The 17,738-nt window shown below is 37.1% G+C and overlaps 1 protein-coding gene across 6 annotated transcripts in view; it reads left to right on the top strand.

Annotated features, from left to right (window-relative positions):
• The window catches only part of LTBP1 (latent transforming growth factor beta binding protein 1), a 324,664-nt gene that overhangs the window by 202,639 nt on the left and 104,287 nt on the right, over nt 1–17,738 (top strand). For 2 of the 6 annotated variants that reach the window (XM_034764910.1, XM_034764912.1), the window contains exons 11-15: nt 2,998–3,165; nt 7,532–7,765; nt 12,271–12,293; nt 13,923–14,025; nt 15,231–15,329. In XM_034764910.1, coding sequence (XP_034620801.1) covers nt 2,998–3,165; nt 7,532–7,765; nt 12,271–12,293; nt 13,923–14,025; nt 15,231–15,329 — 627 coding nt within the window. The remainder of the gene's footprint in view (nt 1–2,997; nt 3,166–7,531; nt 7,766–12,270; nt 12,294–13,922; nt 14,026–15,230; nt 15,330–17,738) is intronic. The other 4 variants (XM_034764913.1, XM_034764915.1, XM_034764911.1 and 1 more) reach the window with 3 other exon arrangements.

The raw sequence follows: 17,738 nt of genomic DNA, 5'->3' as shown, positions 1-17,738 counted from the left end.
ATACTGAATTGGTTGATGTTACAAACAACATTTAGGACAGAGAAGTAAGTCAAAAGGATATTGAGACATTAGAAATATGAAGTAACTATTTACTTTGATATGAGCACCCTGTACTGGAATTCCACACATGACCCTTAGTTATGATTACCAGCACTGAATCCTGCAATCACAGAAATTAGGTATGCAATCTCTCTACCTCAAATATCAAGTATACATGTCCTTACTGTGATACTTACCTTCATGGTTGATGACACCATGATCTTCCCTTTGCTTCACCTTTCCTCTAAACATGCACATCCAGGTGATGTCTAAATCCTGCCACTCCTTCCTATACATTTCCTAAATATGATCTTTACTCACCATCCGAACTGCTGAAACCGCATAATTTTATTACTGTTACCTCTGTCTTCCCCCCCCCCCCCCGCCGCCTTCCCACCTGTTTTTTGTTAAACTCACTTGTTGTGCCGTGTTTCAAATTAGATTATAAACTCCTCTAGGCAAGAATTGTGTTTCCTGTGGGGTTTGTACAAAACCTATCACAATGATTGAGCCACGGTCTTCATTGGACCCTTTAATGTTACCTCAATACAGATTAATAATAATAAAAGTACTCACATTAGAATCATGGCTTCTCCTTGCTGTCCCTCTCCATATTAGGCTGTCGCGAAGGATAGGATTACGAAAAGCCTCAGTAGTGCTGGTGATTATCATTCAGAGAAGGCATGTTTTATTTCTGGATGATGTGTCTGAGCCCCACTTGCGGAAAAACTTGATTTATTATTCTTTTAATGTAACAGACAAAGTCTTTGCTCAGTGATATTGGGAAGGGAATGAGAAGAATGTATCTTTCCTTTTCTGTTTCCCCTCACTAGAATGGACCCAGCAGGGAGCTTTGGAGGGGATGTCAATTTGAAAGCAGAGACTGGGGAATGTCCCTTCCACTCAAAAATGGAGGTGGTGGGAACTCTATTGATATTATCGTGGAAAGGATGTGTGTGTCCCTGAGGGTGGTGGGGACATGCTTTCTGACCACCATGGTATCAACACTTGTTACTATTACAGCCGTCTGTGATGCATGCCAGATGAGTGTGGGTGCTGGCATCATGGTACTACCAAGAAAATAGATGCAACCTTAGAAATATGGAAAGGATTGAAGTTACATGTCCCAGGAAAAATTCAAGTTTTGTTAACAGATCTGGGAAAAATAATCTGGAATGCTGATATTTAGTGGAAGAAAGCTCTTCAGAATGCAGTAGTGCAAAAGAAAATCACCCTTACAATTTTCCATTTTTGCTTCGTTGATAATGAGATTGTCACCTCAGTATTCTTCCTTCTATTACTCTGTGCTTGATGGAGGGAAAACCTGGGCAGTACTGCAAATACATAAGAAACTTTATTTAGTTATTTGGGGCAACTTAAAAGTTTGTATGTAGTTGTAGTGTGATAAAGTGGCAAAAAAAAGTCATGGCAGTTTAAGACTACATAAGCAGAGACGTCACATATTGTTCAATGAAATTCCACCATGAAGATTAATGGAGATACTTGAAATGTTTCTTTCTAATTTCTGTTTTGTTGAATCTTTAACAAAAAACATCTTTTCTCTCAAAATTTTTCTTGGGTGTTGGAGTTAAGTAGGCATTAGCAAAGTGAAAAAGTTGTAAACAGCATGAATAAGAATAATTTCCTCCCTTAGTTAAATCAGGCTTTACTTGCTTCAGATTTCTGAGGTCATAAACTTACGACTTCTCCAGTTGACCATAGTGTCTTATAGAAAAAACAGGGTAGGCAATACCTGAATTTCTAATGTGAAAAGCTGATGGGGTAGGGGGAAAATATATATAAAGCTCAATCTCTGCTCCTCTTTCCCCCGACCTTATGTGTCTGTGCCTTTGGAAGACACAACATAGTCCAAAATATTGCATCAGACATGAGTTCTGAGACTTAGTCACTGTCATATGTCGCTGGCTGTTGATGCTCAAATATTAAGTAACTTCTTATAGTTTAAAAATTACATTACAATTAGTTTGCATATATGCTCTGACATTTCCAGTTGATTTCCACATCTCTGAAATCTTTGCCCTTATTTTGATTTAACTGAACCTTTCACCCAGCTCTGTCAATTTTTTTTTTTTTTTTTAAATATTAAGGTTGGATGGATCTCAGCCTCATATTATGTCCACACTAGGCAAAGTTTATATCCTTTGTATGTGCAATGATCAAAAATATGCTAAAGCACTGTGATTTTCTTGGACCAGAGCAATTTTGAATCTCAGTGGAATATTTAATCTCAAATATTTGAGGGGGTAGATGGTAGAGCAAAGAGGGTGAGGTGAGGTGGAGCATTGCCTGCAGCATTACTAACTGACTATTTCAGCAAACAGCTCAGAAATCTGGTGAAAGAAACAAACAGCAGGATAATCTAAAATTCTTCCCTTTATTTAGCTGTTTTAATTGCAAAATGTCTTTTTGTTGTCAGGACTAGAAATAATCAACCAGTTGTTGTTAAAAGGTATAAAATGCAGTGAAATGTAAATATCTAATTGCCTTGTCCATTTAAGAACAGCTGTCTGATATATAATACTCAAAATAGCCCTTTTGCAGTCCCATCTGTTTGTATGGCTTTGTAAGTCTGAGTGGTGGTGTGACTGTAGCCTGACAGTGTTCTGTATTACTGTTCACCTGCTTTAAGCTTATGCTGTAGTGCTCATGCATGGGAAAGAGAGCTGTTTCTAATTCTGTGTTGCTAGAGCATGGCAACTTCTGGTGTGAACATCAGCTTTGATGCCTAAAATATCAATTTTGTGTTGTGCTCATCTGAATTCAGATGCTGTTGATGCCAAATAAGAAATCTTCCTTATATCCTGAGTACTGAAAGACCCAGGCATTTTTTTTAAAAAATTGTTGGCAGATAGCAGTGTTAATCCTGTTAGCTGGTGCTGGAACTCCTGTGGTGTTTCTCATGTAAACTTTAGCGTCCTCCTTCCCTTTTTGCTGCAGCTGATAATCCTATGGTCTCTGAAGAGAAAGGGCCCTGTTACCGGTTTGTCAGTGCAGGAAAGCAGTGCATGCACCCTCTCTCTGTTCAGCTCAGCAAGCAGCTCTGCTGTTGCAGTGTTGGCAAGGCCTGGGGCCCACACTGTGAGAAATGTCCCCTTCCAGGAACAGGTAAGAGGTGCCCAGAAAAACCTCAAACGCTCGCTCACACAATGTATGCAGTGTACGTACTATATCCTCTCCTACATTTTATCTATTTTTTGTATCCTGTAGTTTCTTGCTGGTTTTGTAAATGTTAATAGAAAAATACAATACAGCTTTTTTATTGTTTGGATAAACAAGCATTCCTCACAAAGATGGGATTTTCCTTTGCTGTGTAATGGTAGGCTTCCAATTTAACAAATAGACCCATCTCAGTGTGGGGGGTTTTAAATGACTAATTCCTGTAACATGAAGATAAGGTTAGTTTACAGGGATCTGGATAAATTGAACCAAAGTGCCTTTAATACTTTTCAAACATAAAAGGCAGAAACGAAATGATGGAAGCTTTTGGGAAATAGCTTGCTCCACCTGCATGCATTAAGTTTTCATTATAAATAGCGGAAGTTACATGTGGGCAAGTGTACTCCCCGCTTTTTTCCGATATGTTTCTAACACATTTTTGTAGGGTGGTGCCAAGGATGGGTTCATCGGATTAGTAATACCTTAAAAATTAAATATTACAAATTACTTTTAGATGAAACAATCACTTGTGGTACACTTAGGGTGAGATTCTACCATCCTTACTTACTTTGAGTAACACTTTATTATATGAGTAGTCCAGTTGGGTTTTGTTTTTTTAAAAAGGCTTACTGAACTAAAAAGATGCATCAGTCATCAACTTGGTACACCAAAGAGATGGGATCATTGGTTTTAGTGAAGCCACTCACAGACTAAGATACTACTCAATGTGAGTAGTAAGGATTATTTCAAAATGCCTATTATCTAATGTTACTTAAAACTTAAATGTCAGAATTCTGAATCTTTTAAGGCTTCATTTCAAGATTAGTTCACTGTTTCATTTGGATGTATAGTAAAACAAATGATGATTAAAAGCACTTAACATCAGTTCACTGTTCTAGCTCAATTTTATTACCATTATTTGTATTCAACTTAATATTGTTTCAGTTGTGTTTAGTGGATTAGCAGGTTCCTGGATTTGTAGGAGATAGAATAGAACTTGAACTATAATAATACACTGTGTTTACTGAAACTGCTGCTATAGATGTCACTGGTATGATACCATAAAGTATCACAGGAAATTTTTATTCTTATCTAAAGCATGGTTTTATGGTACATTGGCTCATATTTTCAGAAGTGACTGGAAATGTTTGGCTGTCCAGCGTGGAACATCATAACAGGATCTAATTTTCAGAAAATACTGGGCCCCATTAAGATGTTTGAATTTGGGCTCCAAAAACTGAAGCAATCAAAATCACTAGTTACTTTTGAATATTTGGGACATTATTTCCTGTATGAATATTTGACTGATAGTTCATACATCAAAGGTGACTTTTTAAGTCCATCTGTTTTTCACTATCAGACAAGTAATGTTTGAGCAGTTTTTACATGGAACAATATTCTCATCAGGTGACTAGTTATTTAATTGCAGGAACAATATATGGTTCCTGTGAGAATTCTAAAGATTAGGAAGGGATTTGTGTCCTGCTTGGTCTAAATTAAAACTGGACAAATATCTTTTTGCAAAAGTTGTTTCTCAAATAAAAATAAGTGTTTTAATACTGTATGCTATTCATGTAATTAGAGTGACTATTCTAATTAAATAAATTAATATATTAGTTTACTAGTGAGAGAATATAAAATATATATATAAAATATACAAAAAAGTCAATTATTAATATGGGAGCCTGATTCTGTGGGTGAAATCCTGGCCTAATTGAAGATAAAAGGAGTTTGTCATTGACTTCAATGGAACTTGAATTTCACCCTACATCTTTTGCGTTACTAAAACTCCCACTGAACACACTGCAAAAAAAATGTAGGATCCAATGACTACATACAGAAGTTCTACTTAATTAGATTCCTAAAACAATATTACAAAATAATGTGCAAATATACTTCACAGATTTATGGGTTCACCAGAATGAAAAATCTGTGGAGTATATTTGGACATTATTTTGTAATATTGTTTTTGGCACCTAATTAAGTAGAACTTCTGTATGTAGTCATTTTAGAAGTAAGAGACATATTTAAGGGCCACATTTTTAAATGGACTTTAATCTGTTCTCCACTTTTGTGCCCACAAGTAAGGTTATATAGACATCAAACTACCTCATTTGTGACTTCAGTGGATTTCTAAATGACATCTTTTGTCCCTACAAAATTGCACCAGCAATTGACTGCAAGTGCCAAATTGGAGGCTGGTTTACAACTTTGCCCAGTAATATATTTTGAGCCCCTTTTTAAGGTGGGTAAAACATGAGGTAGCCATTTAATAAAATATATTACCATTTGCAAAAGTACTGTCCAAATTAGGAGTGAAAAAGCATGCAATAGGCTAGATCATGCCCTCCATCGTAAAAAGATCTGGGTGGATCAAAATTAAATGAAAAACTCAGCAAATTTTAAACTGCAGGGTTTAAGCTGCATCACCCTCTTCAGCTGGCAAGGATTGGTGGTCTGTTGAAAAGTCTATGGGGATTGGCCTCCTACTCCATTAATATTTCAAGATATAGAGGTAGATCTTCCGCTGCTGTGAAGTATCATCACTGGAACATGAAGGGCCAGATTCTCTGAGTTCCCCCCTGGGCACTATTGTCCCACATATCAACTTGATTGTATTTAGAGCAGTGATGAAAATAAGCCCCTGCTCCTACTAAACCCCTAACTTGTTTCTCACCTCTGCCAGCTCAGTTTTTCAAGCACAGCACAAGAATCCACTATTTTGGGTGGGATGATCACAGAGCCAGAGGCCCTCTGCATCCTGCTACAACTCCCAAACCTCAGACCCTGGAGTTCATGCAGAGGGACTAATGTGGGGTCAGAATAGATGCTGCTTAGCTTCAACTACCTTTTCTTCTGATAGATTTATGAGCAGGATTTCCACTCCTCTCTTCTAGAAATGATCTGATCATATATCAGCCCTCTTAGCAAGTACTAAAGAAATACTCTTTTAAAAAATCCAGATGAAGTGTTGTTGTTTTTTCTGCACATATGGAAAGGCATGTTATTTTTTGAATATTATACCATACTACAATATTTTAATCCTGTTATTTCTGCGTGAATCAGAACAATGGATTCAGTATACATTTTAAATTTCAGTGGGGCAAGATCACCACTGTATATTTAATTTGAAGATAATATTGTAGGGTGAAACAGGTACTATATATTTGGGGACCTTTGGAACCCTTACTTCTGGAGATATTTTGATATTAGTTTAATTTTATTTTTTAAGAAAAAATAGACATCATGTTGTAGATTTCTGAAAGACACACCACAGCTTTCCTTTAAATCATTTATTAATATCACATTTGAGTTACTGAAACATTTTTTATCTTTCATTTAAAGATTACTATATGACAAAATATTTTTTAGAACGAGATATTTTTCATGTATTTTTCATTGCCTATTTTTAAAATATCTTTACTTTTCTAATAACACTGTTTTTAAAGTCAGATTGCCACACATGACTCTCTTAAAAACCCCAATCTAAAATATGCTTTTGCTGGTAACACTTTTTTCAGTGGTCTCCTCCCCAGCAAGGAGGAAGTATCCAGCAGAACTTTTCAAATTGTAGGAGATATTAGTATTTCACTGAAATAATCTTTTCCATGGTAAAATTTCATTCAATTTCACTTATTCTGAGTGACTGATTTATAAACCAGGTAACTCCATGTTAGGATATATGGAGTATATCATTGTTTCACTAGAATTTTAACATTCATTATGGGTATTATCCAAAGCCAACTGAAGTCTATGGAAAGACTCACTCATGTTGAGTTCAGTGGGCTGTAGATCAAGGACTATGTCAGGTTTCTAGTGTAGTTGATTCATATCACTTAAATAAAAGTTATAAATCAAGATTTTTCAGCTTGATGTCTCTGGTTCAGTGGTAGTGAGAAGCTAGTTTTTATTCTTTGGCAACTTCAAAAAGGGAACTATAGAAATAATAAATCCTAGTTACTTATGCTCTATAAACAATGACAAGTTTCGGATGAAACGTCACCTCAGAAATAACATACTATTTGAATTAGATTAATTAAAAATGGTTCAGATGAAGAGGCATATTTAACACAGCTGAAGAAAGAAATAATAAACTGGAGGAAAAGCCTTTTATAGAGGAATGAATTAAGTCCTAAAGTAATTTTTCAGAAGTATTCAATATTAGCATGCAATGTTTGTTCTTAAATATAGCATATTTTGTTATAAAAATGTACATACAGTAGCAGAGTTGATTTGTGTTCATTATATTTTCCATTGTGTCAAAATATTGCACTTTTAGACTCTTAAAAGGAATATTTTCCCATCCCAAATCTAGCTGCTTTTAAGGAAATCTGCCCTGGTGGAATGGGTTATACGGTTTCTGGCTCTCATAGAAACAAGCTATATCATCACCCTGCAGTTAGAGTACAGCCACCTGTCATTGGCAAGACCCAGATTACTCAACCTGTTGCTAAAGGTACTTCTCCTCCACCTCTCCCAGCAAAGGAAGAGCCAGTGGAGGCACTGACCTTCTCACAGAAAAGTGAGCCCGAGGTGGCTGTGCAAGAAGGTGAGAGTGGAAAAGGATCTTGAACTGTAGTTTAGTAGATAGCTATTTCTGTGCATGTACTTCTGTTTTACATCCTTTTTATACAGTGTTTGTATAGAATTCGAGGGTTTTTAATAATGAAGAGCTCCATGTCACCGAATGAATTATGCTACAGACTGTAGTTCTCAGCCATTGTTATACAATAGCTCCCCTTGTACACAGAAATCTCTACATAGAGAGAAAACCATAGCTCAGCCTAATTTTTGTGCGTAATAGAAACAGAAAATGTTTGTTCTATTATAAGGATTTCTGTAATAATATTAGGCATCTCTAAAATATGAAAGCTCTCATTAGTGTCTTATTTCTTACAATGAGGCCTCTTTCTGTAAGTTTTTTTCTCAATCTTTGCATGGGTTTCTGCAAGCTCCTCTAAATACCATTAGCAGCTTTAAAATGGCCTGTTTTTAACATGCTTAATTTGAATGCAGAAGCAAAGAAATACAGACAGCCTGCAGCATGTGCAAAAATAAATGCATTGCCAACACGCTATTGGTGAACAGAATATAGGCAGGTAAAAATCTGATTGTGAGGAGTGTTGTGATGGTTTTGAGTCCTTTATATGTTATTTTCAAGAAGTAATTATGCAACTGGTTCACAGGGGCAACAGTTGGAAATGTCTGAGTAAATTTTGCAGAACTTCATGGGAAATGCAGTCACCATAGATTTACTTCTTCTGAGGATCAATTCCCTGGTGCTCCTTTTAAAAAAAAAAAAAAAAAAAAACTAACATTTTAATTGAAAAAACAAACAAACATTGTAAATAGTCAATTTGTTTTGCATTGGAAAATCCTGCCTTGAACTTGGCAGCGTTCATTTTGAAACGCTGAGGGATATTTCTGCATCAATAAGGTAGAAAAAATATGAGATACTTTTCAAGTAAGTGAGTTCCATCTACTATAGTACGAGTTACATAAGTAGAGGGAGAGACTTCAGACTTTTCAATCTTTGAAGAGGAATTGTCAACCTGTTTAGGCCCTGAAAGGAAGATAAAGACTACTTGGTATTTTAAAGAACTCGAGGGATTCTCTCTGTTCTAATTCCGCCTTTTCAGTTGCTCATACCTTTCTTACACAGTTCCTTTTGAGCTGAAATTTTCCATGCTTAGTCTCAGCCCGAAAATGAAATTTACCCTTTTCCCACCAGAAATTTTGTGCAAGGATAAATCAAAACAACTGAAGCTAGAAATTCTAAATTTTATAGGACTCAGGGAGATGTAAAAAGTCAGGAAAGTTTGAAGAAAATTGACTCGCTAGTTTTAAAATTACGCATATTAAAAAAACACTGTGCTCACTTGAAGTCAGTAATGATGCACCTGCATGTTAGAATTTTTATCCTTTTTATACATTGAATACAACCTTTGACATTTGAAATGCAAAATATTCTTAGGTTCTATGCTCAATTTACCTGCAATGCTTAAGAACTGGAGCTGGTGAGGAAATGGTTTTTGTTCTCATGAAAAAAAATTTTTGTGGGGGGTTGGGATCTTAAAACCCCCACAAAAACTGTGGGGGAAATCAGTTTACAGCAATGGAAAACCATAACATTTCTACTGAAAACTAGCATTGGGCCAAAAGTGCTTCATTTTTGGTTGCTGGAAATGGGAAAAAAAAGAATCCGGTTTTGATTTTTTGGTGACACCCCCTCCTCCCAATTTTTGTTTTGTTTTGTTTAGTCAATATTGGGTATTTTCCATGGAAATTTTCATTTTGACAAAAAAGTCTTTTTTGGTGGAAAAATCACATTTCCAATTAAACTTTGATCAACTCTATTAAGAACACCTCTGCTAAGGATGCCTTGCTCCTGTGGTAAAGCCAGCAGAGACTGTAAGCTCCTCAAGTTGAATATCTCCAGTTTAAGTAAGTTTAACTTTCACAGACCGAACAGGTCCTTATCAAGAGATTTGCATGCTCCATTAATGACAGTTTCCTCACTTAAGGGTGGGTAAATTACAGGCCAGGAGCCTGCAGGGCTCATCAGCTCTGTAATGGGTAGACTCACCGGGCTGGGGAGCCTTTAGCATAGCACTTATGCTACATTACAGGTGCATACTGAATCTAAAGCCAGCATAGCCTGCAAGAGAAGAATCATTGCAGCATAGGCGACTCCTCCAGTGGCATAGATCTGGGATATAGGTTACTGTTCCACCCTTCCTCCTGTCTACCAGTGTTGAGGGCAGAGCAAGGACTTCTCGTGTGATTCCCACACTACCATACTAGAGTTATGCTGGGGCCAGCCTGGCATACAGTCAGACTAGGATAAGTCATGAACCTCTTGAGAATGTGTTGTGTGCTCCTTGGCCATAATTGGGATGAATCCTCAAAGGAGAGGGAATAGAAACAGTGGCTCCACAGATGCTAGGCCAGTTTTCTGACTGGAACAGGGGCCAGGAATCTGGCCCAACATCTTTGAAGATCCAAACCATATTTTAAAAGAATTAAACTGTTAGCAAACGGCATCCTTTAGAGAGGCTGCATTGGATTTACATTCAAGATAGTCTTTGAGACTTACATAGGGTTGACAGTAGCCCTCTTTCAGGATTTAAAAGTCTCAGGTTTATCTATCAGTGGTTAGGATAATATAAAAATACCTAAGATGCATTACATTTTCAAGCTTAAATATTTAATCTAATGTTAACATACTCATTTTTGAAAGATTATGAAGCAGTTGACAACATTTAGGGAGTAACTAACTACCAACAAATTTTCGTTTGTAAAATAAAGATTTTTTTTTTAATATGGAACTTTTGGGGACAAACTTGGCAAGAAAGTCATTTCTATTTGTTTTATATTTTGCTACTTTACAACAAATACTGCACAACTGAGCAGATTAATACCAAAACAAAAATTAATTACAAAACAATATCGTGCATGCCAGGTTTCTGCCTAATTCATTATTAAGGCCTGGTCTACACTAGAATATTAGGCCAGTGTAACTACTTCAGTCAAGAGTGTGAAAAATTCACGCCCCTGAGTGGCGTTCTTAAGCCGACCTAAGTCCCTGTGTAGACTGTGCTAGGCTGATGAAAGAATTGATGGATTACGTACATCAATGGAGTATCCCTTCCATTGGCATAGGTAATGTCTACACTGAAGCACCACAGCTGTGTTGCTGTAGCATTTTAAGTGTAGACAAACCCTAAATTTCACTGAAACCAGGTAACACAATTAGGGCCCTACCGAATTCACAGCCATGAAAAACGCATCACGGACCATGAAATCTGGTCTCCCTCATGAAATCTGTCATGAAGTCTTGTCTTTTGTGTACTTTCACCTTATACTATACAGATTTCTCGGGGGGGAGACCAACATTTCTCATAATGGGGGCCCTGACTCAAAAGAGGGTTGTGGAGGGATCGCAAGAGTATTGTAGGGGGGACATGGTATTGCCACCCTTACTTCTGCGCTGTCTTCAGAGCTGGGTGGCCAGAGAGCGGCGGCTGCCGGCCAGGCACCCAGCTTTGAAGGCAGTGCCCTACCAGCAGCAGCATAGAAGTAAGGGTGGCAATACCATACCATGCCACCCATCTGTGCTGCTGCCTTCCGAGTTGGGTCAGGACCCATACAGATACAACACTGTGAAAATTCAGATTTAAATATCTGAAATCATGAAATTTACAATTTTTAAAATCCTTTGAATGTGAAATTGACCAAAATGAACCATGAATTTGGTAGGGCCCTAACCATAATATACATGCTTAGTCCTTTCACAAACTGTGTCTCATTACAATAACAGTGCTATACAGTAATATAAAAAAAATCATTTTCACAGTCGTCATCTGAGCTACAGGGCCAGATTCTCAGCTAGGGTAACTCTATGGAGCTTTGTTGAATTTGATGACTTTATGTTGATTTACTCCAGTTAAGGATCTGGCCCATAATGTTTATCCCAAGTATTCCTTGAGCCAAATTCAGGAATTGCACATGTTTTTGATGTGGTTAATTTGGGTCCTTCACTCTCCCTTTTCCCCCTTAATTCACAAGAATATACACAAGGCTCACAGCATCAATAGCAATAACAAAATTACTACATAAAAACAAATGCTTTAAAATACAATTCTGTAGTTTTGCAGGCATCACTGTGTTTCCCAGCAGCTCTGACAAGTTCTAGGAAAATTAGATAAGAACTAGCTTATGGAGTTGAAAGTTAGGGGATGAGATGGCAGGCTGTGTTATTTTATAGAGCCTGATTCTGACCTTGTTTTATATCAGAATAAGTCCACTGACTTTTGCAAAGGTACTTCTCATCTGTACCAGTGTGAGATCAGAATCAGGTCCATAGTCTTTATGAGACAGCCAAGTGGAAATTGAAATCTGATGATAATTTCTTGGTTAATTGTTTTAAAATGGTACTAAGGCCTGGAATGCAGAAATAATTTCAGAACACATTAAAATGACTCATGTTTTTGATATATATTCTTTCTATTCAAACTAGTTAATTCCTTTCCTTTCTTTTCTTTCTGGTTTTAGTGGCAACTGCAGCCCCTGATAAGGTAAAACATGAATTCTTTATTATATGCTTTCACAAAATAACTACAATACAATAGAGGATCCAGGGGATTTGCATTCAGTTCTGAGAAATGTACTATATATGAGAATATAATAGTTACTGTTTGAGGCTGTGGCAATTCAGACTCATTGGTAGTACACATATCGTTTAATTTTCCACTGAAATTTACCAGTGACAATGAAAAAGCATCAGTCATAGTTGCTTAGGGCTAACACTGTGATTCATCATATGTTCATAAAGGTTAGGGCTCTGATTCATCACTCCATCTGTATTCAGCAACTCACTTAAACATGTGCTTAATGGGCTTTAAGCATCTGCTTAAGTGCTATCCTGAATGGGGGTGCTTCCTTGAATTGAGGCCTAGATGTATAGCATGCAAGAGTACCACTAACAAAAATTTCCATGATGAGGTTAAATAGGGAAGTCATACAGACTGATCTGGATTGCTTGGTAGGCTGAGCCCATTCAAATACAATGTGTTTTAATATAGCCAAATGGAAGGCCGTACTTCTAGGAACAAGGAACACAGGCCATCCCTACGGAATGGAGGACTGTATCATGAAAAGCAGTGACTCTGAAAAGAATTTAGGGGTCATGGTGGACCAGCAACTTGACATGAGCTCCTAATGTGATTCTATGGCAAAAAGGATTAATGAAATCCTTGGATGTATCAACAAGGAAGTTGTGAGTAGGAGTAGGGAGGGGATTTTGCCTCTGTATACAGCATTTGTGAGATTGATACTGGAATAGTGTATACATTTCTGGCATCAGCATTTTTAAGGGGATGTTGAAAAATTGGAGACAGTGAAGAAAATAACTAAAAAATTATTTGAGAGCTGGAGAATATGTATAACAGCGAGAGACGTAAAGAGCTCAGTCTGTTTGGTTTATTAAAAAAAAAAAAAAAAAGATTGAAAGGCAACTTGATTACAGTGTTTAAGTACCTCCCCTAGCTACAGAAGAATCAAAATGCTTTTAAAAATAAAATAATTAGATGTCATACAAATAAAGAGCTTATTTAGTATTTGTTTATTTACTCCAGTGACAGTTTTGCCTAATTAAGTAATGTAAAACAGGCCCCCCTACATTACAGCAATATATTGCAGTGGGCAGTGTATTATATTTTCTGCTTTGATTTGTTAGGGATAACAATAGCTATGCTTCACTTCACTCCTCCATAGTGATGCAAGCATCTCTAATTTATGAAAATAAAAATTATAATACAATGACCATTGTGATAAATTCTCTGTCAGCCAAGTGCCTACAGAGATGCTCATGAGTGTGCCCTATATCTGTGATATAGATATATTTATAAAATAAAATTGCACTCTAAACTGCAATTAAATATATTTTTGAACTGTTCTAAAGTGGGAGATGGGGCTGCTCATGAGTGGTAACACCAATGTTATGAGTAACTACTTCAGATAATGGCAGTATTGCATGGTATGCCACCATTATTTCATATTTTAATTAGTAATACTTAGTTTGCTGTTAACATGAATTAGATATGAAAGAACAGCAACTGTTTTTCCAGACAATAGTTCCCCACACAACTCAGAAAACTGCATTAAAATCACATCTTCAAATTGTAAATTTTTAAATACTTTTTTAGGAATTAGTTTCACTTGATGATCAAGAAAAACCTGTGCTAGAGCCTGGTCAACCTCAGCTTTCTCCTGGCATTTCAACGATTAACCTGCATCCAAAATTTCCAGGTAACTCTTTTTGACTCCTCTTTTAGCGGATGACAGTACTTGTGAATCAAAGAATGGAATACTACATTTTGCTGTATGTTCCTTTCTCTTTCAGAATCTAATTGCTCATTTGAAACTCTGGATTCACAAATTTAGGGCCTGATCCTGCAATAATTTTACTCCTTACAAGATCCTTACAAGAACGGCCCCATTAAAGTCAGTTGGACTATTTGTGTAAGTGTGTGCAGAACTGGTTTCTCCGAATCCAGTTCTGCAGTGCTCTGCACACAGAGCTCCCATTGAAGTCAATAGGAGTGACATGAGGGGAGTGTAATGGAAGGATTGTACTGTAAGGAGTGAAATTCTTTACCTAGAAAAATTATAAAGGGAATAATAATACAAAACAACAACTAAAATTTGTAATATTATTATTAAAAGTGTGCTAAGTGCTTTAGAGAATGAATACAGAAACATTGTCTCTGCCCCAAAGAAATTACACTCTAACTTCAAACTGGACATAACATTTGAGAGTAATCCAAAGGTGCGAAAATGAGAAGGTTGACAATTAGACCACATGATGACTGTTACTAAGTGTGCACATTTTGGTTCCATTCAAGTTACTATTGTTCTTAATGGTAAATTGGTGCACTACTTGTAGCAACATGGAAGACGTGGATTTTTTGAAGGGATATTCATTAGAAGATGTTAGTGGCTTGGCTAACAGGTTTTGTGAGAACATTCAATGAACAGGAGGCAGAATGTTAAAAGTCATAGAGCCAGGAGTAGAAGAAGGAAAAGGGGGTGGAAGGAGTCACTGGAGGAGCAAAGGGTAGGCAAAGTGTTAAGAGTCAAAGATATTGTAGGCTGAGGTGAAATGGTGGATGACCTTGAATATGAGAACACGAAGTTTGAAGTCCATTGTGCTGTGAGTGCAATCCACCTCTGATAATGGGGACTCTCATTGAGGTGCCTAAATCTAGATTTAGATGTCTAAATTTAGGTGCAAAAAATGTGGCCACCAGACATTCTTTATTTGTTTAACCCAGTACAAAGGTTTTTTTTCACAAGTGGTGTAATTATAAAATCTTCAAACTGTTTTTCTTATTTAAAATCAAAGAAGCATAAATTACAAAAAACCTTCATACTGTCAGATTAGTTCAATACTGTGTGTGTTATGTGTTGAAATGTATCTTAAATATGATTGTTTTCCATTCTATGTCAAACAGCAGTGATTGAAAAAACCTCCCCTCCTATGCCTGTTGAAGTTGCCCCTGAAGCTTCTACTTCAAGTGCAAGTCAAGTAATTGCACCTACTCAAGTTACAGGTATGGTACTTGCCTTTTAGTGTAAAAACAGGGTAAGATATGACTATGAACATATTCCTGACAATAACACCTAATACACTACCGTTGTATTGGGATAGCAAATAGACTATAACAGTAGAGCACAGGGGAATACTTAACTGGGAGGTACAACATAGGAGGGCAAATAGCACAGTAAGGAGTATGTTTTCAGCAGAGCTAGGACTTGGGCTCCCCTGGTTGCAGGTACAATTTGCTTCCTCATTTTTATGCCCACAAAATAAAGGGTGGGTGCAAATATGAATAATTCCACCTTTAGAAACCGCAGCAATAGAGGAGGACACAGAAATTGAAAGCTGTCAGAAGGCAAAGATAAGAATGGGATGAATAAAGCCTGTGAGAATTCTTTGCACTTTAAGCCTGCAGAGAGATAACTGATCCTGGATAACCTTATGAAGGTGAGAAGACATTGGAAGACAGTGAGCAAACTGAGGACACTGAAAAGAAGCTTGAGAATCTACAATGAATTCTACTGTAGATTACTAAACATCAAGGATTGTGAATTAAATATAATGCAAAGAGGAAAAAAATAGCAGGACAGAACTGTGTCCCATAACTCCAAATGTGATGCACGTCTCGGTGAATATCAAACATGGTCTAATCCTCCTCTCATTGAAATCAAGGGTAAGAGTTCCTTTGGCTTCAGTGGTGCAGGATCAGAGAAGTGGACAGCAAGAATGACCCTACACATCATTATCTACACTGGTGCTTATGTTAGCAGCTGAATGGAAAGCATCACAGACAGCGGGGTCCACATTTCACCCCTGGGTCAAAACTGAAGATTACTTCCATGCTGATATTTCCAAAATTATTCTGCTAGTACAAAGGCAAAAAGAATCATGCTTGTGGGTATAAATTACCGTAGTTATTTTTCCAGCTCTAGCCCAGATCCTCACTAGTCTAGCTTCCATCTACTTCACTCCACCAAAACTGTTCTCACCAAGGTGTCAAACAGGCTCTTCCTGATCAAATCTGAAAGCGCACAATTCCCAGCCTCATCCTCTTGGACATCTCTGTGTTTTTGAAACTATCTGTCAATCTGTCCACTTTGCTTGTCCTCTCTGGGTTCTGCTTCTGCCACTCTAGCATCTCTTTTGGCACGTCTGCCTCTTCCTCACTCCCACTTCTGTGTAGATTCCTCATGGATCTATTCCTAGTCCTCCACTTTTTTTTTTTTACACACTTTCTTTGGTTAATCTCATCCATTTGCATGGCTTCAACTAATATCTCAATGCTAACTAAAACATTTACCTATCCACTCCTGGCTCATTCAATCCTCTATTTCACCCTGCCTCTTACATCTCCTGGATGTGTCTCCCTCAATTTAAACATAATACTGTCAAATCTGAACTTATCTTTTCTCTCACACCCTTATTGCTCTACTTCTCTGCCACCATCATCCTCCCTATTCTCAGGACTGTAACCTGGGAGCCATCCTTTCATATTCTCACTTTCCCCACACATGCAGGTCATATCCAGATCTTCTCACTTCCTCCACCATGTTATCTCTAAGGAAATACATTTTCTTTCTTATCTATACAACTAAAACTCCATCAGCTCCAGTGTTGATGGCTGATTTAATATTTGAATGATGACTGAGGCAGGATAATTTATTAATTTAACTAACAACTTAAAAGGGACCTTTTATGAAAACTCCTGAAATCACTGAAAGTTCATTTTAATATTGGGAATAGATAGGACTTGATTTCTCCACCTGTCACTTATACTTTGTATTACTGCTTGCAGTGTTTCTTTTCCAGCTCATCCCATATTTCTGGTAACAGAGTGTCTGCAATCAGTAGGTGATATCAGAGGTGACTAGAAGGCTCGTATCATACTTTTGGATTTAAGTAATCCCTGTATCCTTGAGGTTGTACTTTCTTGTGAACTGCAATCACTTTTTTATAGTCCGTTTCAACACAGAAACTTCATCAGTAGAGAAAAATCATGAAACATATTCATGGCCTAACATCGCTTTTTAAAATTTGCACAAACATTTTCTCTACAGCTATCATAGCTCTTATGGCACACATGACAAGCAGCCATTCAGTTCCAGGTATCTGTAACAATACTCCCCACAGCCTTTCTTTTGAAGCATTTTTGTGGAGAATTTTATCTTTCACTGTGTCAGATAAATTGAAGCACTGGTGTTAATGTTTCTGTACACTCCCAGTCTGAGTGCACTCTCATGATCTGGCATTCATGCCCATCCTCAGTCTTTGTGAGTTATTTTCTTAGATAAGTTATTTAAACTTCATAGCTGGGTATGAACTTATTGATCTACGTCAGCATGCCTTGCAATCTCTGAATTCCTTTTTTATCTTTGTGTCTCTGCACACTCAGTATCATTTAAATATTAGACTCAGTAAATAT

The sequence above is a fragment of the Trachemys scripta genome, chromosome 3, assembly GCF_013100865.1.
Source record: "Trachemys scripta elegans isolate TJP31775 chromosome 3, CAS_Tse_1.0, whole genome shotgun sequence".
Lineage (NCBI taxonomy): Eukaryota > Metazoa > Chordata > Testudines > Emydidae > Trachemys > Trachemys scripta.
Note: the sequence above shows the minus strand (reverse complement) of the source record. Positions and strands in the feature narration are given on the sequence as shown.